This window comes from Sorex fumeus, unplaced genomic scaffold, assembly GCF_029834395.1.
Source record: "Sorex fumeus unplaced genomic scaffold, SorFum_2.1 ptg000001l, whole genome shotgun sequence".
Taxonomy (NCBI): domain Eukaryota; kingdom Metazoa; phylum Chordata; class Mammalia; order Eulipotyphla; family Soricidae; genus Sorex; species Sorex fumeus.
Window position 1 is genome coordinate 8,736,392 of NW_026606058.1, and position 17,325 is coordinate 8,753,716.

At 43.8% G+C, this 17,325-nt stretch overlaps 1 protein-coding gene across 1 annotated transcript; it reads right to left on the reverse strand.

Annotated features, from left to right (window-relative positions):
* Positions 1 to 6,579: 6,579 nt before the first annotated feature.
* On the reverse strand, positions 6,580 to 6,983 carry LOC130029909 (cornifin alpha-like). Its single transcript, XM_056121046.1, has one exon. It carries the CDS (start codon positions 6,964 to 6,966, stop codon positions 6,580 to 6,582), a length of 387 nt encoding a protein of 128 aa, XP_055977021.1. The 5' UTR covers positions 6,967 to 6,983.
* Positions 6,984 to 17,325: the final 10,342 nt, after the last annotated feature.

Consider the following 17,325-nt stretch of genomic DNA (forward strand, 5'->3'; position numbering starts at 1 on the left):
CAAACTGGCAGGCTACCGAATGTAACCTGCCCACACGGCAGAGTCTGGCAAACTCCCCGTGGCATACCCAATATGTCAAATACCAGTAACAACGATGGGTCTCATATGATGGGTCTCATTCTCCTAACTCTTAAAGAGCCTTGAATATGGCACTTTTTAAAAAATCTCAGGGCTAGGACGAAGGAGACGTTACTGGGGCCTGCTCGAGGCAATCGACGAACTACAGGATGGTCGTGATCGTGATCGTGATCTCTGCTATGAGGGGGGCAGAGGATTAGCACCTGTCGTTTGGCACTTTGAACGCTTGTGGTGTGTGGTCAAAAATGATACACATAAAAGTTACTCAAATCCATACCACTGCTGAGTGAAGGTACATATCACTCACCGAGCAGATATCACATAAGCTCTCCTACTTATTTGGTTGGTTCTTGGTTCTACAGAGATGTGGAGCGGACACATATGGGGGTGGGAGGGTCCTAAATGTTTAATAGAAAAGAGGCAGAAGGCAAAAGGAGAAAAGGTGGAGCAACATGTAGGAGAAACAAGTACATTTTGCTCAGAGGAACAGGACGTCCACTAAGAAAGCAGTTGATGTAGACCTGTAGGAAGGACACAGGAAAAATCTTGGTGGCACTTGAAAGTTTTTTTCTATTCTAAATCTGACAATCTTCTTTCCGTCATCATGTATGCAGATTGCTGGGACTGCTAAGACGGGTGCAGAGGTGTGTCATGATGCTGAGGAAAGCTAAATGTATTATCTGGGGGCGGAGGGTGGGGAAAGCCAGACTTGCATTTCCTCATTTGCATGCGTGAGATCCGCAGCCTCATGGTGTGGACCTCAAATGCCTCCCAAGAAAGCTGTATCCTGCCCTCTGCTGTTAGTTGGGTGATCAGCATTTTAAAAATCCTAACATTTATTTTAAACATTTTTACTGAGCTACTGAAATTTTTAATAGCACCGTAGCACTGTCCTCCAGTTGTTCATCGATTTGCTCAAGCGGGCACCAGTAACGTCTCCATTCATCCCTGTCGATTGCTCCAGGAATATGAAGTGAGACTTGTTACTGTTTTGGACATATCGAATACATCACAGGGAGCTTGCCAGGCTATGCCGTGTGTGTGGGATACTCTCAGTAGCTTGCCGGGCTCTTGGAGAGGGATGGAAGAATCGAACCCGGGTTGGCTGCGTGCAAGGGAAACGTCCTACCCGCTGTGCTATCGCTCCAGCCCTAAATTTGTGATACTGTTAATTATACTTCTCATTTGTAAGTCATCGTCCCAACCACACACCCATAACCATGTCCACCTCCTCCTATGCATGCTGGGTTCTATAGACCAAATCTCCAGTTCTAATGACTTTGGACCTCCGTTGTTTCCTTACTATGTTTTTATGTCCCACAAAAGAGATATCTTTTCTAATTTGTTGTGGAGGCAGCAAAACCTATATACATACAGGTTATTAAAGCTAAACTCCTAAATTCCACAAAATTATAAATCCATGTGAATTTTTTTCCCCAAAACACTGTATCTTTCTCATTTTGTAGGTATATAAATTTAAAAGTTAACAGTGTGAATAACTCTATGCTAAATGCATTTATTTTTTACATTTTAAAGAAAAATAAAAATGATAAGTACTACAAATATACATTTTAGTAAGAGTGAGTAGAGGAGAATAAGGAAGAATAAGGAAAAATTCTACTAGTCGAATGAAAGGAGATTTGCACGAGCGGGCCCAGTAAGGTCTCCATCATGAGACTTGTTGTCACTGTGTTTGGCATATCGAATACGTCACAGGTAGCTTGCCAGGCTCTGCCGTGCGGGCGAGATACTCTCAGTAGCTTGCCGGGCTCTCTGAGAGGGGCAGAGGAATTGAACTCAGGTTGGTCATGTTGGCCGCGTGTAAGGCAAACGCCTTACCACTGTGCTATTGCTCCAGCCCTATGAAAGGAGAAAAGTGGGTTATTATCCTAATAAGGGGAAATAGGCTTTATGTTGTAAAATATTCCATGGATTATGTTCAACTTTTACTTATTAATGTAAAGGATTTTAACAAAATCTCTATAGAAGAAACAAAATCACCTGAATAGAATAGAACATTCAATATAAATGAAACATTAATTCATTGTTAAAAAATGTAAAGTCACTTAGCAAGCTAGGAATAAATGAGCTTTCTTTTTTTTTTATTTTCAGACGTCAAACTTTCATGATTACGTTTCAGTCATACAAGGATTGAGTACCCATCCCTCCACCAGTGCCCTAAATGAGCTTTCTTAATCTTGCAGGAGGCAATCATAGGTATCATTGGCAATGTGCTGAGAAATTTGTCTTTTTGTTTTGTTTTGGTTTTTTGTTTTTTCTTCCTGGGTCACACCCGGCGTTGCACAGGGGTAACTCCTGGCTCATGCATTTAGGAATTACTCATGTCGGTGCTCAGGGAACAATATGGGATGCTGGAAATTGAACCCCTGTTGGCTGCATGCAAGGCAAACGTCCTACCTGCTGGGCTATCGCTCCAGCCCCTGTCTTCTCTTGTCTTTAAAGAAACTCCTCTAATGTTTCTTGTAAGGAAAAGCGGTTTAAAGGCAATAAATTCCTTAAGCTGTTTCCTGTTCCGAACATTCATTGTTCCTTCTGTGCTTGAAGTAAATGATGTTTTAACTAATAGAGATGTTTAAGGAAGAGCAACAGCTTAACCATGGAGAGCTCCTGTGCTGGGCAGACCCATGTAGTTATTGGTTGGATTCAGTCTTGGGTAAGACAGGAGTCCTGAGGTCATGAATGGGGAGGGGGGAGGGGAGGGATGGTCTTCTTCAGAATTTCCCACAGTAAAGTAAAGTAAAGGCCCTCCCGTTGATTATCGATTTGCTCGAGCGGGCCCAGTAACATCTCCATTGGAGACTTTGTTGTTACTGTGTCTGGCATATCGAATATTCTCGGTAGCTTGCCGGGCTCTCCGAGAGGGGCGGAGGAATTGAACTCGGGTCGGCCATGTTGGCTGCGTGCAAGGCAGACGCCCTACCCGCTGTGCTATGGGGAATATATGTAAAATATAATTTAAAAGGATTAACTAGGTTTTCTATCCCACCCACCTTTTGCACTCTTGGGCCCAAAACTACAACAGAGCTTCAGATGTTTCTAGAAAAGCTGTTTCCTCCAGCACATCAACATCTTCAGCTGATTTATGTTTAACGTGGAAAAATATTGGTTCAAAAATGTCTTAACTGAGATACAGAAAAAGTTTCCTTGTAAAAATATTAAAAAGTATATAAATAAATAATATGCTTTACACCCCAGCCACATAAAACCACTATTTTTTTTCTATGCCATACTTTGCTTTTTAATTTATGGTTATTATTATGTTTTGTTGAGTGGTCATACCGGGCAGTGATAAATGCTTACACCTGGTTCTGTGGTCAGATATCACTCCTGGCAATACTTGGAGGATCATATGCAGTGCCAGGAACTAAACTCTGGTAGGCAGCATGGAAGGCAAAAACCTTACTCCCTGTACTATCTTTCTGTCCCATATACATATATTTTAACACATATTCAGCTATGTATTACATACCATAAAAGGTAAGGTAAAGGTAAAGGCCCTCCCGTTGATCGTCGATTTGCTCGAGCGGGCCCAGTAACGTCTCCATTGGAGACTTTGTTGTTACTGTGTCTGGCATATCGAATACTCTCGGTAGCTTGCCGGGCTCTCCGAGAGGGGCGGAGGAATCGAACTCGGGTTGGCCATGTTGGCTGTGTGCAAGGCAGACGCCCTACCCTCTGTGCTTTCGCTCCAGCATACCATACATACCATAATACTACATAAACTTGGTATTGTCTTAATATTTTCTCCTCTGAATAAATATTGTTTTATCATCACAGTCACTTGACAGATATGCACAAACTTTTTTCAATTTTTTTCTTTGGGGAATGCATGCTGTTTCTCTTCCATATTATTAATGCTTTATTTTCTATTTCATATAATGTTAAAACAATCAACTTCATAAAAGAGCGTTGCTGTGGGGCTTGAGAGATTGTACTGCGGGTAGGGCGCTTGCCTCGCATATGACTGACTCATTTCCAATCCCTTCCACCCCACAGGGTTCCTGAGCCCCACCAGAAGGGATCCCTCAGCACAAAGCCAGAAATAAGCCCTGAGCACCACCAGGCATGGCCCAAAAATTACAGAATGAAACAAAACAATCACTGTGTACAATAAATGCATATTTCATAGTAGAATGTAGGTGTCTAGGAATTTTGATTTTTTTTTACTGTTAACTTCTTTTTTTTTTTTTTTGGTTTTTGGGTCACACCCGGCGATGCTCAGGGGTTACTCCTGGCTCATGCACTCAGGAATTTCTCCTGGCGGTGCTCAGGGGACCATATGGGGTGCTGGGAATCGAACCTGTGTCGCCCATGTTGGCTGCGTGCAAGGCAAACGCCCTACCCGCTGTGCTATCGTTCCAGCCCATTTACTGTTAACTTCTAAGATGGTTCCTTGACTTCACACACTGATTGTTCTTTGGCACCAACTGGTTTCCGCTTTAATGGTAAAGACTCCTAAAAACATTGCTCACTTCCATCATGCTAGTAAACAGAGATTTGAAATCAGTTCTTCAGACTCGAGTGACATCATTCCTTCCTGACAGGCTGAGTATTACTTGCCAACTTGCAGAGTTTTCCTGAACAAGTGTTGTTCTCATTCCACAAACTTTTCTGGGATTCTTTCCAAACATCTCTGGAAAGCTTGTGTAGCCCACATCTGCCTGCCTCGGAACACCTGCCTGGAGTCGGAATGATTCACTTTATCAATAAAAATGAAACTCTCAAAGTTTGCTGCAGTCCTTCTGAAATATTGGTTTCTCGGGGGCCTTTAACAACCTTACTAGTCACCAGCATAGTCAAGATGACTGAGATCCAGAGGCGAGCAGAGGGTGGGAATGACTCCGGGTGTGATACAAAAACATGATTTCCGAGTGACTTTCAAGTTTTGTCACTTTCTGTATATGGTTTATTCCTGAAAAATTAATGGTGCTCTTTTATGAACATTTATGACCATTTATCACCATTTATGAACACTCTCCTTCAACTTTGTTTTGTCTTTTCTGTATTGATCTTACTGAAACTTACTATAACTTTTCTTCCTCCTTTTGTACTTGATACATTTGCTTATATTTTATACTTGAAGAGACATGCTGTGTGTGTGCACATTGGTGTGTATTTGTGCATGTTTATAGTGTCTCCCCTTGCCACTCCCCCCCTTCCACACAGATGCACACACACAGTTACGTAGGCCCTCACTTTTAAGGGTTTTGATAACATTAGAACAACTCAGTGCCTTAGAAATTTAAGTGCAATAAGATATTTTAAGAAGGGAAATGGGGAAAAAAGAAATAGGAAAGGGGACAGTTGTTAATAATCATAAAAATATTTTATCATTAGTTATTGTTATTCTCTTATTGTGCCTGACCAATGTCAAACTTTATTATAAGTGTATGTACAGGGGGAAAATCATACACGTAAGATTCAGTACATCTGAGGTTTCAGGCATCCAATGAGGATCTTGGAACATGTACCTGGAATAATTGGGTGACCCCTGTTTATAAGAAAGAGGGTAAAGATCACCCCATAGATTTTTCCTCTAAAAGGTAATCTTTCTGTTACAGCATCAACGTCTCCATGGCACTGCATGAAAGAGAATTATTAGTGAGGTTAAATAGGCATGTATGTGTGAATTGTATGTGTAGTATGTGTTGTGGATGTAGATGTATGTATGTGTGTGTGTGTATGTGTGTGTGTGTGTGTGTACACGTGTGAGTATGCTTGCTTGCATGAGCTTGACTCCATGTTCCAGTGGTGTCATCAGGAAGGGAAGACTAGTGAAGAACAGATAATCATACTGCAATACTGACAAGCACCATTTCTTTGGAATAATAATGACAAAAGAATTGACTGAACAGAGTAAGAATAGTTTGGGGGCAGATAATCATAAATTAAGGTGACCTAAAACAGGCACCTTCTTTTCTCACTTAAGGATAAGGAAAAAAAGCTCTTCTCAAGCTGTGACTTGAGAGGTTCAAGTCTGGGATCCTAGACCACACTCCTCTTACTGCTGTCCCAGAAATGTGTGCACTTGGACACACACATGCGCGTGCACACACACACACGCTCACACACATACACACACATGCACACACACTCTGAAGCCAGTACCAGACACTCTTTAGCCCAAGACTCGCTTACTAGCCCTTGCTATGTGCAGTTCACATTCAGAGAATAGTAAAGAAAGTTGAACCAGTCAATGAAGTTAAAAGTGATTTATTGGGGAAGCAACAGGAAGGACTCAGTCCTCCTCAAAATCCTCTTCAGATGAGACTTAAGCAGCTAGAGGACCAGCTCAGCCAGCGAGAACTTCAGCCTTCTTCAGAGACTCAGGGGCCCTCCAGAGCATTAGGGGGCATCCCATTAGACATTACAAAGAGGAAAGGATTCGAATTCTGGATGACACAAATTAATTGAAGTGGGACTCAGAAGCAGAACGGAGAGGGGTTCAGCAGTTGGTGGTGGTTATGGGTATGAACCACATTACTTCTGCTTGGTCTTCTGCTGAGATGGCTCAGGCATCTTGGGGTGGCAGGGCTCAGGCACCTTGGGGTGGCAGGGCTCAGGCATCTTGGGGTGGCAGGGCTCAGGCACCTTGGGGTGGCAGGGCTCGGGCACCTTGGGGTGGCAGGGCTCAGGCACCTTGGGGTGGCATGGCTCAGGCACCTTAGGGTGGCATGGCTCGGGCACCTTGGGGTGGCAAGGCTCAGGCACCTTGGGGTGGCAGGGCTCGGGCACCTTGGTGTGGCATGGCTCCTTGGTTTTAGGGGCACATGGTTCCTGGGGTGGAGGCTGGCAGGGCTGCTTGACCTGCTGCTGCTGGGGCTGTGGGGGTGGGGTGCAGGGCTGCTTCTGCTGCTGGGAGCTCATGCTTCAAAAGAGGCTGGACCTGGAGACAGAAAAACTGTCAGAGTGATACAGACACACTCGGGAAAGTTTTTTGTTCAACGCCAAATAAAGATTACGTGATAGCCCTTTAGAAAATAACCTTTTCTCTGATTGCTCCTTGAGAGTCACTAAGTGTGGTTTGATCATTTCTGGGCTCTTTCCAGATGAGGCACTTCAAGGCAATAAGTTGGTCTCACTAAGACAGGGCTAGCTCCACAGCCCTTCTCTTGCCCAGAGATGTCATGTTTCTCACTGATAAGCATCCAAGACCACATAGTAGGTCTTTTAGAAAGAAACAACTTCCATTCCCTAAACGTTATTACCACATACCGTAACTTAATTCTGTGAGTTTACACAGACCCTTCTGAAATGCTTCCTTTCCCAACTTAGTTTATCCAAACACCTCTTCATCATAGCTCAATCACGTCCCATCACCTACAGCTCTTCTTGAGCAAGTGCCCACCAAACTTACAGTTTTCCCACCCCTCTCTCCTCATTCCAGTCCCTATCCACTTTGCTTTACACACATGCATACATACGTAATATCTTTCCCTGCTAAGAATGTTGAGTGAATTCCACATCAGTATGACTTATTCAAAGCGTCTTCAATGTCATGGTCCATCTTCTGAACCAAACTTTTTAAAATAAGTCCCATACATGGAGAGAAGAGCAGGTTTGTGAATGCCTTGGCCCTGAGTTCCTACTGTTGTGCCATGGAAACTTCCAGAGATCTGTTCCCTGCCATCACCCCCATTCCCCTAATTCTCCGCTGTGGAGCCTGACTACCTCCCTTTAAGCAGTCTTTAAATCTAAACCTAACTTTAATTTAAAATAAAGATAGCCCAATAATCTCTCAAAAATCAAAACCCATTATCAAAATCAAAAATCAATAATCTGTGTGCCACAGATCTTACATGCATTTACCTTCAGAGTCTAACAGTGGAATTCGAAATCAAGGTTCCCATATGTTCCCATCAGAGACTCACCTGATTCACAGAGAAGAACAGGTTGTCTGGTGCTGCAGGTGTGATGTGAAGTGAATGACCAGCTGGCCTTTTATACAATGAAGGAGCCCTGCCTCAAGGAAATAGAATCACCCCGGGGCCCCTCTGTTTTCATTCCTTACTTGTCAAACATGATTCACCCCACTCCCCTCAATTACCAGTTGGCTCAGCTTTTGTGATGAAAACCACCCACTTGATATTTTCTGGTACTAGCTGTCTGACAATGATGTCACCAGGCCCTGGTGCCTATAGTCACCCTTTTTCTTAGACCCACTACAGGGCTTGAAGGAGGGTGAGCCATAGGCTTCCTGAAGGGATTAATGAGTTAGTCCTGGAGGACTATGTAAATTACTTGTCACTTTATTACCTTTCCTGCTTCTCTCCCTTTCCTTGAAATGGTGATTCCTCCTGTTCTGTGGGACATGACATAGTTAGGAACGCGAAGAAGTGTGATAAGAGGGGACAGAGGATCTTGGGTGGGCACAAGTTGCTGGCCTTGAGAAAGTGAACGGTAGAGATTGGGGGATTGGCTAGTAGTAAAGGGACTCTTCTCTGGGGGACCCAACATCCTTATGTTTATTTTCCACATTTTTTCTTGACTCCATTAAATGGCATACATTCGGGTTTATAACCCCCACCCCTCCCTGACGAATTGCTAATCTGGGTGAACCTGTTTGCTTTCACCAACCACACCTCACCCTTCTCCTATTTCTGAGATATTCAATAGCTAATTCCTCTTATGGAATGATCTTTTTCCTCCCCTTCGCCCAGCTGTGTATCTGTCACCTTCTTCCTTCACAAGGCAACTATTCTCTACCCCCACATGAAAACAGACAGATTTTCTAACCATCTTCCCCCGAAGCTCTGTGATGACCCCTTCCTCATCTCTTGCCCATGATTATCTCTAAGCCCACATATAGGGATCTTGCTACGTATGTGGTTTTGCTCTTCTCTTGCATCTGTATCTTTGGAAGCTGAGGGTCAGAGCTGCGCCTATTCAGTCAAGAGTGTCCTCAAAGCTCCTGACTTTAAGAAATTCCACTCCACAAGCTCTAGGTGAGAGACAATCCTCTTCAGTCACTAGATTAACGAAGTTTAAAGTGTCTTTAGCTCACACTCCTCAAATGATTATTGAGATCTTAAGGTGGGAAATATCTTAACAGGGTTTGTGTTAAGATACTAACACAAGAAGAAAAAGGATTCTGTATACAAGTCCCATGTTTCATGTTGTTTGGATCCTTCCCCGCTTCTAATGCCTCCAGGTGAAATTCAACAAAGGCAGGTAAATAATTAAATGTGGGAATGGGGAGCTCAGACTTCCTGACTTACAGCTGGGTGGACTCATTGTCCTGGAAAAGCTTTGCATAAACCACAGTATGAGAAGCCAGAGAGAGCCCTGCCTGTGAGGTAGGCCCTTAGACTTTGCAAAGATGGATAATGCTTAAGTATGAGTAAAGCTGTTTAATACTTGAAGTGACTAGGGATAAGCAGTAGGTATTTCTAGCGCTGTTAAAACTATGAGAGAGAGGCTGGAGCAATGGCCCAGTGGGTAGGGCGTTTGCCTTGCACGCAGCCGACCAGGGTTCGATTCCCAGCATCCCATATGGTTCACTGAGCATCGCCAGGAGTGATTTCTGAGTTCATGAGCCAGGAGTAACCCCTGTGCATTGGCGGGTGTGACCCAAAAAGAAAAAAAAAACTATGAGAGAGGCATGAGTGAGCATATGTGGAAATAGGACTTATTCAGTATGACTTCATTTAGTGGACTAGGGACTGACAGAGGAAGTGAAAGGTCAAAATATATTGAAAACATGCCCTGTCCACTGTAGAGGGAAACCCCAGGTTGACATAGTAACAGGGTACTCTGGCCAGTGGCAAGATTGAGGAAGTCAAGTTAGCAACGTCTGAACATTCACCCAATTATCCCCTCCCTCCATCGTGGTCATCGTGGTCAGAAAACTTCTCTTGGCTGTTTTTGTTGTTGTTGTTGTTGGTATTTTGGTATGTGTGTGTGAAACAATGAAGTTTTTATTGAAACTTATTTAAAAAAAATGTGAGGGGAGGAGGGAAAGGGAGAAATATATGTGAGGGACCGTTGTGAATGCAGGTTTCTCCAGAGTGGAGGCAAGACAGAAACCAGAGACAAGCAAGCGAGATACTTGTGCAAGGGAGAACACAGCCTTGAAGAACGAGCCCCACTTAAGAACAGAGGGATCCCCCGAGTCTTTACACCAATCGCCCCCTACCTGCTGCCCCAAATCAACAAGACTGTAATGTGAAAGTGTAATTATTGATTTAGAGTTGCCCTCAAAACAATCTTCATTAAGTGTGACATTCGGAAAAACCACATCACTCTTCCAATGCAGGTATGTGGATAATTCCTCCTCCTCACTCCCTCCCACCACCACCCCCCCGTCGAGTACACATCTAAATATTTGTGACGCACCTCCTGGTTCTGCAGCTGCCTACTTCCTGTGAACCTGAGAAACTCAACAGCCTCCCACGGTGTCCTTATAGCTATTGGCTCCCGTCCATCCTCACACATGGTGCCTGATGTGTAGCAGTTCCTTGGGGAGCTGGCAACGCTAGAATATCTGGGTAGCTAAATGAATGAAGCAATGGGTGACTGACACAATTTGTAAGAAGGCCCAGAAGTTTCTGGAAGATACTCATCATCTGTGTGTGTGTGTGTGTGTGTGTGTGTGTGTGTTGCAGGGGGTTGGGGGAGCTGAGGAGAGGAATAAAGCTCAACAAAGGCGAGATGCTGCTGTTGCCTTCCTCACCATTTGTTTCACCGTCAATCAGTTTAATTCTGCATCTCCCTCTTGACCATTATCAGTAAGCCTTCGGCCGTGGACTCCTAGACTCTGCAGTTCCCCTGTGGGTTCAGAACAGTTAACTCTCTTTACTGGAACCTTCTCTTAAGAGTCTGGGGGAGGGAGGATGGCCAGTAGAATCAGCTGCTCTATCTGGTAGGATTCTTAGCCCTGAGAAACCTACTCTCTACCCCGCTAGCCTGAGTGTCACTCTGCTTGTCTCTGGCCCAAGATGATCTCAACCCAACTCTGCAGCTAGGGGGCTCAGTGCCCGGCCTGATCTTAGTCCAGACTTCCGAGGGATCTCCTCCTCACCTCGCACACTGCCCTGACAGGACTCTTCTGCGTGCCTTCACCTGCACTTCCTTTACTCCACCCAATACAGCTCTGGCACCTATTCTGGAAATTTCCCTTGACCCCCAGATTATACTCCCTATTGTCTCTTTTTTAAATGTAACCTAAAGCTTACTCAGATACACGTGATTCAGTGGTTGCTCTTACATGTCACTCTTGCCTTTAGAGAAGCTCTGTTTCTTCACCATCAGGGTTGAACTTGCTGGCAAATCTGGCCCATGGTAACCCTGCATAAAGAAATGGGGAGTGTGTGACTTCTGAGAGGAAGGGTGTGTCCAAGGGATTTCTCAACCTTTCCCTTGCCCCTTCCTTAGAATTCGGGAAAGGCTCCTGTTCTCCACAGCTCAAAGCCTGACCCACTTTGAGCACATTCAAGTTTCTCTGAGTCTGAGTGTACTTCCCCCCAATTTGCAGAGCACATAGACTTCACCTTAGAATCTAACCAGTGATTCAGGTCTTTATAAGCTAGCTGACAGCCCCTGCACCCCCTTTTTCCTCAATTAAGGTCACACTTAATAAAGACTGTTTTGAGGGCAACTGTAAAACAGTTACTATACTTTCACATTATAGTCTTGTTGATTTGGGGCTGTGGGTAGGGGGACATTCAGATCGTACAGAGTGTCCCAAACAATTCCAATCATTTCCCACATAAGCCCATGTTTGAAACATGGCAAAATCTAGAAGCATGATGAGTGTTTTGTTTTCCTCCTCTTCTGACACTTTGAGGAGTTACAGAGCCCAGAGTGTTGACTGCTCAGGCCCTCATGATTCAAGTCAAGGCTCTGTGACACAACGGATTCTTCTATCTGAAATAGAGAAGGAAAGGCAGGCCAAACACCAGGTGTCAGGCACTCAGACATTTCCTGAACATTATGGTTCTACTTCGGCTGCCGGAGCCCTGGTCGGGGCGGGGAGGAAAGCTCAACCCGCTCCCCTCCAAGGGACCCCGGCGAGGAACAGCCAGGCGCAGGGGCAGGACCAGCCACCACCATGCTGAGACCACTCTCCGCACACATGAAGGTACTGGCAGAGGGACAAAGCCACGCGGGTTCCGGGGCCGAGATCTCCAAGCCTACTTGGATTGGAGTCGAGCATCCTCCACCCAGATCCTCCAAATTCCAGTAGGCAGGGCTCACACCCACCACCTGGCCCCCTGGCGCCGAGTAATCCCATCAACAGCCAAGACTCAGAGACTATAAAATCCAGCTCCTGGAACCGCGGGGCCGCATTCGCAGCAGCGGGACATCTTATCAGGATGTCTTTTTATGACATCTTATTATCTCATTCCTACTTTGGACAAACTGGCAGGTTACTGGATGTAGTCTGCCCACAGGGCAGAGTCTGGCAAACTCCCCGTGGCATACCAAATATGCCAAATACCAGTAACAATGATGGGTCTCATTCTCCTAAAGAGCCTTGAATATAATCTCAGGGCTAGAATGAAAGAGACGTTACTGGGGCCTGCTCGAGGCAATCGACGAATAACAGGATGATGAATGAATGATAACAGGATGGTTCTACAGTGAGGGGAAGTGAAGGTTTCAAGCACGGATGCAGAGATTGGAGAAAATGCTGCGAGGCCTAGCGCTGCAGAACCTCTTCCCAAGTCCTGCAGAGCCTCTTCCTAAGCACTGCAGAGCCTCTTCCCAAGCCCTGCAGAGCCTCTTCCCAAGCACTGCAGAACCTATTCCAAAGTCCTGCAGAACCTCTTCCCAAGCCCTGCAGAACCTCTTCCCAAGCAGCACAGAACCACCTCCCAAGCCCTGCAGAGCCTCTTCCCAAGCACTGCAGAACCTTTTCCCAAGCCCTCTGTAGATGGGAGACTATTGGCCCAGGCTCACAGCTTGTTTAGCAATAAGGTCAGACCCAAGCCTGGATCCCCAACTCTCCCTCCACATTATTCGCACCCTAAGAATACAGCACGATTTCTGTGCTCCTTTTTTTTTTTACTTCCCAGCCCCTGGAAGGAGGTATAAAAAAATTTTAAATCTGATTTCTTTTATTTCACAGGAGCAGAAAAGAAAGAACCTAGACTTAGTACTGACTCAGCTTCCAAGTCTTATTATGTTCTTATTAGTTATATAGTCCAAGCTAGTCACCTAATTTTTAAGCATTTTAAATAAATAAAATAGAATAGCTATTTATTTATTTATTTATTTATCGATTCATTTATTGTGGGTTTGGGCCCATACTCTGCAGTACTCAGGAATTATTTCTGGTAGTGCTCAGGAATTGAATCGGGGTCAAACACAAAAAGGCTTTAACCCCTGTATGTCTCTCTGGCCTCCAAAAGGTAACTTTAAAATGAGCTTCACAAGATTGTAGGAGATGTTAGATAAAATGAGGTTTCAAATATTTTTAAGACGAATGTGAAAAATTGTTGTACACAATAATTCAAACTGATTTATTTCATTTTCCTTTCTACTTGAAAGCAGATCAGACTTAGTGACTGTGCTTAGGAGTATGTGTGTGGATAATGTTAAATGTGTCTGTGTTACTATGCATGTGCTAATGTATGTATGTATGCATGTATGTGTGTATATGTGTACATGGGGGAAAGGATCACGGACATTGTCCTTAGTGGATTAACATGCAAGGACTTTGTAATCACTGTTTCAATTCCTTGTGTAATTGCTTCTTTTCAATTCCCTCATTTGGGGATGGTGTCTGAAGCAGTTCTGAGGATCTACTATCTGTGATGCTCAGTTCATGTGAGTATGATGTTCACTGTTTTTTTTTTTTGGGGGGGGGCATGCCACACCCAGCGGTGTTCATCCCAGCAGTGTTCAAGAATACTCCTCTCTGTTTGCTCGGGGATCACTCCTGGAAGACTCTGGAGACCATATGTGGTGCTGGGGGTCAAACTGGATGTGTTGTATGCAAAGCAAGCACCTAACCCACTGTGCTATTGTTTTGGCCCCTGATAGGTCAATATTTCAACTCAGAAAGGTTCCCAGTGTTTCTAGAGACCACCTGAATCAACCCTGAAGAATTTAGGGGGCCATGCAGTGGTGGGCTTTATGCATGCAAGACATGCACACCCAACCTCTGAACTATCTCACAGGCCATATTTCCTCTTGTTTTTTTCTACTGAACTTTCAGGCCTACCTGGTGACCAGAGTATACAGCAGAGAGAAATGTTCCCTCTGTGGATCACAGATTTGAAAATAAATCAGCATTGTATAGAGTTCACGCTCTCAGGTCCAAATTCTAGCTTTGTCCTTACTTACCATGTGTGTTTTTGTGATTTGGAAAATACTCATTTCCTAATGATAGTGATTTGATCGGCACCTACAAGTTTAAGATTTTGTTCTAGGCATTTGCCATCAATCTTCCCAGTTGCAGTGCTAGTAGCAGGTCATTAAACCCATTCTACAGATGTGGAAACTAAAGCACAAAGAATAAGTCATCTGCCCAAGTTTACATAGCAAACAAGAGGCAGAGATGAAGTGCAAACCCAGCACTGTGACTCTGAGACCTCTTTGAATTTCAGTTTATCTTACCTGTACATTAGGAATGATAATATTTACTTACAGAGCTGTTATTAAGTTTTATTACATATGCATAGCAACTACTATAGTGACTAGGGTTTTGTAGATGGCTAACATGTGCCAAGCACATTTCTCTCCTAGGGTCTTAAGTCTGTCTATTATTAGAACCTACCTCCAGTGACTCAGGACATTCCATCATTTTCTTGGTTCAGAAAGCAATCAGTTACTTATTTAAACATATTTGCCAAATGACAGACAGTCAAACGTCTGGCATGAAGTCCTAGCCTTTGTGAAGTAATGAGATTCTGGGATCCAGTATCTATCCTTGGGGATATTCATCCTCAACCTATCTGAGCTTAAGCAGCAGTTGGATTGCTAGTCAAAGTAACTGCTACAACCCCTTCACCTCCTGAAGTGGAAAATCTTGGGAGAGAACAGGGAATCAATTATTTCTAAAATGGTTTTTATTTTGGGCAGATTTTTGAATAAAACAATTTGAAAAGTACCAGATTCTAAACATAATTGCATTTCTATATTAATTGTAATTGATATTATCTAGTATCTTTAAATATCTTTCCCTATATGGGCTCCATGTGAGTTTTATTTCACCAGCTGAATTAAAAAAAAAATTCTCCAGGCACTGTCAAGGTTGAAAATCTCTCCCCCTAGTGATATGTCTATTGGAATATTTCAACTCCTACTCCCCAAGTCCAGGCAGAGTCTCAGTCCCTTGACTGCCTCCAGGTGGCAGGAAGGCACAGGTGGGCACGAATGCTCCTGAGCCCAGATTGGTGCTGATGCAATTAGATGTTGATGGATGTGCGTGTTTGACCTGAGGACATTGGAGTCTTGGGAACAATTAAGTCTTAGGTTAAGTACCTCCACACACCCTTGAGCCACACCCTGCCCTTGGGGAAGCATCAAAGGACAGGTTCAGGCTAGCTTAGCCAGATCCTGAGTCCATGCCCAGAGCCAGGATATGGTCTCATGTCACCTGTCCACATGCCATGCTTGTGTACTGTGCAGAGACTTTTGATCGTATAAAAAAGGCAAAGTGTTTTCTCTACCCATCTTTGGTGTTTTAGCTGGGACTCCTTAAAAATACAAGACAGAGTATCAATGGAAAAACAGTGTGTTCATCTGGGCAGCATGACTCTTGAGGGAGAAAGCTAAACCAAAGAGGAATTCAAACTTGTGAACTAGGACTGAGGCCTATGTAGCCTCCTCAAGGGAGAATATTGCATTTGTAGAGCAATGATGTAAAGCAGTGTCCAGTGCTAAGAGTGGCTAAGGGCGGGAAGGTCTGTCTCTGGGTGGAGACTAGGAGAGGAAGTCCTGCTTGCAGATTCCTCAGGTCCTCTTAGGGCTAACAGACTGTCTATTAGCTTTTGGTTTTATTCTGCTGGTAGCTGAACGGTGGGACCTATTCAGTGTAGAGGCTGGCTGTTTCTTTTTTTACAAAACCCAGAAGTTTTTATTCAAGCACCAAGATTTACAACGCTGTCAATAATTAGGTTTCAGGCCTATGATGTTCCAGTTCTAGTCCCTTAATTACTATTAGATTAAAGTAATTTTTTGTACCAGGGAGCCATGTTTTGGGGTGACGTATTCTGACACCCTTTAATGAAGGAAAGGTCTAGTCTTCTGGTTGAACTGCATGAATTTCAAAGTTCTAAGATGATAATATTCTATTCTCCCTCTCCTTGTCACTCAAAAGAAATATTTGTTTCTCAAAATTACAAGATGCACACCGTTTTCATTTTGAATTTTCTGCTTCCCACTGTCTGAAATTGTTCATAGAATCTAACTTTCACTTTGTTCATTATTTTGTTTGTTCTCTCATTTTCTAGACTTTGCCTGTGCCCCCAAACACATATATTCTGTTTATTTGAGAATTACTGGCTTCAATCTTTTTTAAAAAATAAACATTTAAATTTAACAACTTGAATTTACAAAGTTATTGATAGTCGAGTTTTCGGCATATATTTCAACACCAAGCCCATCACCAGTGCCAACTTCCCTCCATCAGTGGTCCCATATTCCCTCCTGACCCCCAACCCCACCCCATCCTCCCACATGCCAACTAGACAGGCACATTACATGGGTCTAGTATCTGCAGCTTAGAACTCATATTTTCAGTACTGTTGAGTATGTGTTTTGGATATATGGCTACACCATTCTCCCAGATCACCAGTCTAACTGAAGCCCTGATGCCTATTCACCCATTGCTTCCAATTCTTTCCTTTCCCTCTTGATTTCTTTCCTTCTCTCTCTTCCTCTCTGAACACTCGAGTCAAGGGTAATCTTGGCATTCCATCTTTACGACAAACATTTCCTCATCCAGTACTCTATATACCACAGATAAGTTGAATCATCCTGTGTCTGTCTTTCTTCCTCTGGGTTACTGCATTCAACATGATATCTTCCAACCAGGCTGCAGCAAATTACATAATTTCATTGTTCCTTTTAGCTGTGTAGTATTCTATTGTGTATACCACATCTCCATAATCCATTCATCTGTCACCTGACACCTAAATTAATTCTGTATCTTGCTACTGTAGTAAGTGCAGAAAAGAATAATGGTGTGCATATGTCCTTTTGAGAGAGTACTTTTATGCCCTGGGGGTAGTTGTCCAAAAGTGCAATCACTGGGACATATGGTAGTTCAATTTTAAG

Excerpts from the sequence above, each read along its gene's own strand:
- LOC130029909 (XM_056121046.1), bottom strand. The coding sequence starts at position 6,966 with ATGAGCTCCCAGCAGCAGAAGCAGCCCTGCACCCCACCCCCACAGCCC.